Here is an 8,352-nt window from a genome sequence, read left to right as displayed (position 1 = left end):
GTAAAATTGTTTGGCTGAAAAATAAATCCATGGAATATCACCACAGCGCAATTAACATTTCAAGAAGAGTTAACGAGAAAAATGTAAATTTCTGTTATAATAATGTTATATTTGTTGCAAGTGTCTGGCTATGTGTTGCCAGGTATTTTTTTTATAAAATTAAATAAATTGATATAGTTAAATTATATTAAATGTACTTTTATATTAGTTANTGACTTTTTACGATTGCCTAATTTTTTTAATATTTCGAATACCGAGAAAATTAAGTGAACTTGAATTTTTGTTATGTAGGCAATTTTGGTGGAACGAATTCGAAGTGGGCACATTAAATCTTCGAATCCTTGTTAAGGACATAACTCGTCGTTGTTAACTCTTTTAGGCTCAGTAAGTGAGTATGCACAGAGACCTTAGATAGATAGGGAAGGTGCAAATTTTTGGAACGTAAAATTGTTTGGCTGAAAAATAAATCCATGGAATATCACCACAGCGCAATTAACATTTCAAGAAGAGTTAACGAGAAAAATGTAAATTTCTGTTATAATAATGTTATATTTGTTGCAAGTGTCTGGCTATGTGTTGCCAGGTATTTTTTTTATAAAATTAAATAAATTGATATAGTTAAATTATATTAAATGTACTTTTATATTAGTTAAAATTGCTGACTTACATTTCAGCATGACCATTTGTTAAATATAATTTATTCAGTAGTTAATGTTGCTAAAAACTTAAAAAGCATCTGTTCAAGTTCGCTTCTTGTACGAGTATTATATTATGTAAATAGTAAAAATGCATGTTAGTTAAAAAAAATGATAAACTTGGTTTTTTTTCACATACTCATTTTAAAGATGGACGCATTAACAAAAAAATGTACAAAGCAATGCACTTGTTAACTTCAAAGTTGTTTTTGACTTTTACTGCAATAATCGTAGATATTATTTGTAAATAATAGTTCTGGAGTCAAATGCAAATCCATTTCCCAGGCATGCGCATATGGATGCTTGTAGTACATACAGATGAGTTGTGTACTGTAGATCGGCAATTTATTATGATTGAAAATCAATCTAAAGCAGCATATACGCAGCAGCATACAATTAAACCAATATTTGATTGCGTAACGAAGTGAATCTTTATTTTTAATGTAGTATGGCAAAATACAATATATTCGCGAACTTTCCTTAAGACCGCATGCCACCGAAGATGCTGTCATAGGAAAAAACTGAACAACGGTCACCTGAAGTAGGTGCATATGTATATACATGTGTACATAAGAGAGCTAAACCGTTTTCAAATTCAGTTACAACAAAAATTCATATTCACAGCACAGTTGGAGTAAATTCGGTATTTAAGCTGCTGAGAGCAATTAGTACGAAGATAAATGAAAGAATATGCAAAGATTGTGCTGCCAGAGTAAGCAATGTTATTAATTGGTTAATGGAATCCTTAACAACATGCGATCAACTAATTAGCAACGAAATTCAAAATGATATTGTTTGCAAATTATGTTTATTTATTTATTTTTAATAATTTCCTTTAAAATATAATTCTATCTATAACAGAAACCAAAATAATAAAAATTTAAAAGCTTGCACAAATTGCAAAATAATAAATCAAACTTCAAAAAATTGTTATAAAAATTTCAAAATTTTTAATTAGAATATTTAGAAAATTGCAGTATTGTAGTCCATTCAATTATAGTATAACAAAGTCCAAGTTTCTAGTCGTTTAAAATTACCGTTGATTTTTTAGAATTTTTTTGTGGAGGGTTGTTCGCATTTTCTTCCATATAACACATGAACAAACATTTTTTTTTTGTATGGGAAAAAACAGCAACACCCCAACAAAAAAAATCTAAAAAATCAACGGTAATTTTTAACAACTTGAAACTTGCACTTTCTTATACTATAATTGAATGGACTACAATACTGCATACCCGAAATTTTTTTAAATATTCTAATTAAAAATTTGGATGACCATTTCTTGAAGTTGAATTCGTGCAATTTGTGCAAGCTTTTAAGCTTTTATTATTGTGGTTTCTGTTATAGATTGAATTATATTTTAAAGGAAATTATTAAAAATAAATAAATAAACATAATTTGCAAACATTATCATATTGAATTTCGTTGCTAATTAGTTGATCGCATCTGAATGTATGTATGTATATATGTACTTACATACATATATACATATGTACCCCATACACATACTTCAAAATCATTTATTGATAACGTTCTTGGACATGCACATAATATTACATATATGTATGTACAGACTAACTTTCTTCTTATTTGGGGCTGACAAACTTTAACTTAAGAGTCGACTTTATTTCGTCTACGAAAATGCCCCAATAGTTTTGGAGTCTAATGAAATTGCATTTCCCACGCATACATATATCTATATGTACATGCTACATTAATTGACAACGTTTTTACATGCATATATAAGTACATACATACATATGTGCATATTGCTGCTTAAATACTACGCACATATATACATACATAATTACACGTATACTCAAATACAACAATAACTATTTTATTCATAAACGCATTCGCATATTTCTCAAGGCCAAGTAAATTCATTCATAAAAACAGCCGCAGCACATCTCCCCGCAAATTCAACACCGTCAAGCGCAACTTTATCAATCCGACACAAAAATTCTAAAATGTAAAATTGAAGAAATCTCGGCCAGCCAAGTGAAAAGTGGCAATTATTTCTCTATATCCAGTAAAATAAGTTATCTCGAATTTTGGTAATTTTTGGTAGTTTTTAACAAAACACTCAATTTCTCTATTCCCTTCCAATATTTCAACCACTAACTAGTATTTTAAGGTGTAATTTTAATAAATTTTAAATAAAATTTTACGTTGTCTGCAGGAAAATACATTAATTTTTTTTAATAAAATCAAAACTTCTAAAATCACAAACATATGTGGTTTTATCGGAAGTTCACAAATGTAACGTGGCAACTTAGCTCGTTTTCACATTTTTCGGTCCGAAATTGTAAAATTTTTGTCCATGACGCGCCACGATTTTTGTACAGGTGGGTCAATGTGCCTTGAACACCATTTGTATAAATGCAAAAAAAAATCATTTATTTATTTTTTAATTTTAAAAATTGTTATACTTCAAAGCGTTTATAAAAATATATTTACATATATGCACAGACGATTTTTAATATTTTTTATCCATATATGAATGTATGCATGTATGCGTGTAAAAAATGTCAATTCCAGTTTGCTTTTAACCCATTTTAGCGGACAGAGTTTTTTTGGTTTCAGCTGGTTGCAACTGTTAATGAAGCCCATTTTTTATGTTTAATCTTTATGAAAGTTACATGTATCGTCGAGAACATGGTTACATGCAGAATTTTAAATTAATTAATATTATTCTGCATATAAAATGTACGAGTATGGCTTTATTAAATGTAAACTTATGCGAAAACCTAAATATTTCGTCAACCAAGAGTTAATTTTGGTGGCGTCGTGGCAATTCGCAGAAATTTAATAATTTGTCTGTGGTTGGATGACGGCGAGGGGAAGACGAAAGCAGAACAATCGTACATATTTATGCCCATATTTACATTTATAAATGCACACATATTTATGCGTTTGTCTTTTTGGATGAATGAAAAATTTCATATATGTAGTGATTTAGAGATTGCCGTTTCAGTAATGTACCGTGGCATGTACGCTAGAGGCGATGCAGCTTTTTGGCGTCTCGCCGTTTGTGTTGGTTCAAATCCCGGACGGACCAAGTAATAAATTTTTTTTTTTTTTTTTAATTGTCATATCCATATTCGATTTTAAATTTTACTATTAGCTTTATTTAAAATAATATAAATGGATATGTAGCTACAAACGCATGCATAATTTCACATAATCGCTCAAATTTGCCAAAAGTTACTGAAAGCTTTATTGTAAATGTTTTCACTAAAATATTAGTTATTGGAATTAAAATTTTATGCGAATCCAATTTTTATTCCCATTTTTAGAAAGCGCAAGTATGTATATGTTCGTGCCACAAAAATTATTTCATAAGTAGTTAATTTTAAACACAAATATGTATGTACACTGGCAAAGTGAGTGCATCCTGTTTTTTGTTTAATATTTGCAATGTTTTTAAGTTAAACTTTTATGTTATTTTCGAATTGCGGTTTTATGAATATAGCAAGTGCAATTTGTAAAAAATAGCGATAATTTTTTTTTATTTGTTTGCAAACGGTCATGCGCATTTTATTCTACAAGAAATTCACTTTTATTTGGTAAAAAGTGCAAAAAGCCGTCAGCAATAAATAATCATTAAAAATCAACCGGATTTTTTAGCCGCTTAAAACTTGATCTTGTTCCACTAGAATTAAAAAACCGATCTATCTGCGTACTCAAAATTTTTCTAAAAACACAGATTAAACAGGTCAAAATTTAGACGAGAATTCGTTGAACTTTTCTATGTTCTGTGTAAAGTTTGAAAGTTTGACTTGTATAGTTTTGATTAAAGCATGAACCACATTTTTATAAAAAGATAATAGAAAAAATTAATTGAAAAACATTGCAAATATTAAGCAAAAAACACCATGCACTCACTTTTGATTGCCAGTATATGTATGCATGTACATATGTGTGTAAACTTTATGCCAAACTATCATTAAATTGTATTTGCATCTTCATAAAAGGAGAACAAGATAAAAAATTTAACAAAAATTACAAATTAATGAAAATTATGTGAAGATTTACCATATTTTCGTTTATTTGCTCACAAAGAACATCACATTTCATGTTGCTCAACGTTGTATTATGTTATCAACATTAAATTCAACAGAATTTTTACATTCCGACTTGAACTTTTCTAACGCTGTTAATTTTTCGTCCGCGAATAGTTTCCACTTTCAGTTTGCACCTTCTCTATCTATCTAAGTTCTCTGGCAGTTAAACTTTTAAGAGCTCTCAAAAAAAAACGAAAAATTCATATAAAATGGCGATACGTTTTGAAAGTCAGCCTATATGTACATGGGCCAATCCATGTAAAATTTACACTAAAAATTTGTTTCCGCTCAAATTATTTTTCTTTTAATTCTTTGGGTAAAAATATGATACACGTATTTTTTATTTTCATTTGACACATACCGTTTACGAGATATATTTTTGAATTTTAAGCATGCCAAAAAAAGGCTTTTTAATATATGCTTCCGCGCAAACAAGCATTTTAATAAAAAACAAACTTAATCATCGTACCATTTATGACTTTTTCTTGGCTTTCATATGAGGATTACGAGAAGTCGATACAATTATTTTTTAATACAAAAAATTAGATATTAAAAAAATTATAACAAATAAAGTTTTTTTTTCAAATTTAGTAATGATTTTTTTTTAATTTTTTTATTGAAAACTGTTCTTCAAATACTTAAGTAGAACCTGAAAATTATTGTAGAAGGGCGTAATTAGAACCCTAATAAAAATCATACATTCAGAACTTGTCTTTTAATGCTGAAGGAATTCAGCTGCGAGCATGCAGCCTGTTATACTTACGAGTAGGTACATAGAAAAATGTTGCACGCCAAGGAGAGAGCGAGTTTTTTAGCGCTTTCGCAGTTGTTTAAAACTTGATTACAAGCGTAATTTTGTACTACCCATTCTGCAATTTTTTCAGGTTCTACTTAAGTATTTGAAGAACAGTTTTCAGTAAAAAAATTAAAAAAAAAATCATTACTAAATTTGAAAAAAAACTTTATTTGTTATTATTTTTTTAATATCAAATTTTTTGTATTAAAAAATAATTGTATCGACTTCTCGTAATCCTCATATGAAAGCCAAGAAAAAGTCATAAATGGTACGATGATTAAGTTTGTTTTTTATTAAAATGCTTGTTTGTGCGGAAGCATATATTAAAAAGTCCTTTTTTGGCATGCTTAAAATTCAAAAAAATATATCTCGTAAACGGTATGTTCAAATGAAAATAAAAAAAAATACATGTATCATATTTTTACCCAAAGAATGCAAAGAAAAATAAAGTGAGCGCAAAAAAATTTTTTGTGTAAATTTTGCAAGGATTGGCCCACATACATTGTTTCACCAAAAAATTGTTTTTAGTGAAATTGTTATTCTTTTGATTTTGCATAAAATTTAAAACATTCGAATTTTTTTTAGTTTAGATGTCTGCAACACATGTTAAGAACAAAACCAAAATAGCAAAATAGTGATTCTTTTCTGTTAAGAAACGGTTGGCTTTCCAAAACGGAACCAATCGAGATTTCAGCGAAAGTATTTGGAATTTCGCCATGAAACTTGGTCAGGATGTTGGGGGAGGCTTTCTCTACATTAATATATCACTCTCACAAAGTAGTTGCTAAGTATTTAAGCAATTTGTTGTTAAATATTCTTCACTACCACCCCCACATTTTTGTACTAAATACCACTTTTCACTTATATTTTGTGTGATATACTAGATATATTTTGAATGTTCACGTGCGTATTTTATACTTTTAATGTATATATATTCACCAATTCATTAAGTAAAACGCGTTTATAAATTCGTTCACGCGTTTCAGCACTTTTCACAAACAAACAGAAATAACAATGGCCGACAGTAAGAGCAAATGTGTGCCATACTTCTCGACGCTATAAAATACACCTATAAACCGTATTAGCCACTGTTAAGGGATTTTATTAAAACGCGCCCAACACTAAAAAGAGTTGTGCGTAAAATTGTCATATTTATACGGCAACCGTGTTCTAACGGTACTTGTTTTATTATCTTCTTCTTTTTTCCCATGAAGAAGCTACAATTGAGTTTTTTCGCGTCTCTTCAGTGTTTTTATATAGTTTCTATTAAAAGATATAATTAAATTTCTTGAGATGAGTGATACGGAGTATGGTAAATTTTCTTTTCCTTGCATTTATTTCAATATATTCCATATTATTTTTGCAGATTCTGATGAGCCGTCGACAAGCGCAGGGGCAGCAAGACCCAAGCTGCTTACCTCAGAAGAATATTAGGCGATGTGGAATTTGCGCAAACTTGGGGACAGGCTTAGCACCGTTGCGCAATGTATTGCATTTGCTGAGGAGAACGGCCTGCTTTTGCGCAGCAAACTATGCTCGAGGCATAGGACGCCAATGTCGCCAAATCGGTTTCCCGGGCCAAGGGAACATGGTTCGAAAATGCTCATGTATCGCTGCCCCATATATTCTATATGACATATTGTTTTGCGCAACGCTTCAGCCACCATACGGTGCGGCTCGAAAACTATGTTGGAGGTCCCTTATCGAGTCGGACAATTACTGACTGGAACAGCTATTGTCGCGAGACAATAGTTTTGTACCAGCTAGACCAGCAGCAAAGTGCAGGCAAAATTGGTGGTCCGGGAAAAGTCGTCCAAATAGACGAAAGTAAATTTGGCAAAAGAAAATTTAATAAAGGTAATATTAATTTAAATAGGTGGATTATTTTTATTAAATACTTTCAATTTCCATTTTATTTGCTTTTATTTCTTTAGGGAGGAGAGTTGAGTTGGGTCCTTGATTGAAGACGGCAGCGAAGATCTTCGCTTGGTGGTGTGTCCGGAAAACGTGCGGTCTGCTGAGGTGCTCATACCTCTAATTCAAAAGCACGTAGTGGAGGGGTCTATCATACGTACCGACTTTTGGAGGGCGTACGATTGCCTGCCGGATTTCGGGTATGAGCACCAGAAGGTAAACCACAGCGATCCGGACAACCCGTTTGTGGCGCCATATGGGACCCATACCCAGAGAATAGAATCTCCGTGGAGAGTGGTAAAAAGGTTCTTTTCTAAAGATAATTATAACAACCGATCACATTTCGCAGACTCAGTAGTGGAATTCTTATGGCGTAAAGCCATTCTAAAAAACAGGGAAGACCCTTTTACAAAGCTTCTCGAAACTATAAAATATACATAAAAACCGTATTAGTTCCGTTTTTATTGTTTCTTTTTTTAATATACTTCCATATACATACATATATCGATTTTTTATTACAAATTTTCGCCTGCAGCGCTTTTTATTATAAAATCGATACTTCGATAAATTACGAAAATGTTTAATAAAAAAAACTCAGTGCGTGTTGTCCCTACGCGCGGAAGAAGTGAAACTTAATAGAGGAAATTCCAGAAAGAAAGAAATGTGCGATATACATACACATGTACTTATTTTCTAATATACAAAATACATATTTATTTTAATTGTTTTTTAACGAGCTTTAATTTTGTTTTTTAATAACTGCTAAGTTTAATTTTTATTTGTGGCTGAGAAAGCATTCATATCTACAATATTAACTAGTGGATTGTGGTAACTAAAGCAAGATATGAAATGTTTTATTTCAATATTTAAAAACTTCAAA

General features: G+C 30.6%; 1 protein-coding gene across 1 annotated transcript; it reads left to right on the top strand.

Annotated features, from left to right (window-relative positions):
* Positions 1-7,105: 7,105 nt before the first annotated feature.
* Positions 7,106-7,913, top strand: LOC108380853 (uncharacterized; the record flags this gene model as incomplete). Its single annotated transcript, XM_017637249.1, has 2 exons — positions 7,106-7,443; positions 7,511-7,913. Coding segments are annotated over 2 exons (741 nt in total), but the record flags the coding sequence as incomplete, so codon positions are not given.
* Positions 7,914-8,352: the final 439 nt, after the last annotated feature.

This window comes from Rhagoletis zephyria, unplaced genomic scaffold (assembly GCF_001687245.7).
Source record: "Rhagoletis zephyria isolate East Lansing unplaced genomic scaffold, Rhagoletis_zephyria_1.1 Rzeph_scaffold_20609, whole genome shotgun sequence".
NCBI classification, from domain to species: Eukaryota; Metazoa; Arthropoda; class Insecta; order Diptera; family Tephritidae; genus Rhagoletis; species Rhagoletis zephyria.
This window is presented reverse-complemented; position numbering and strand designations above follow the sequence as displayed.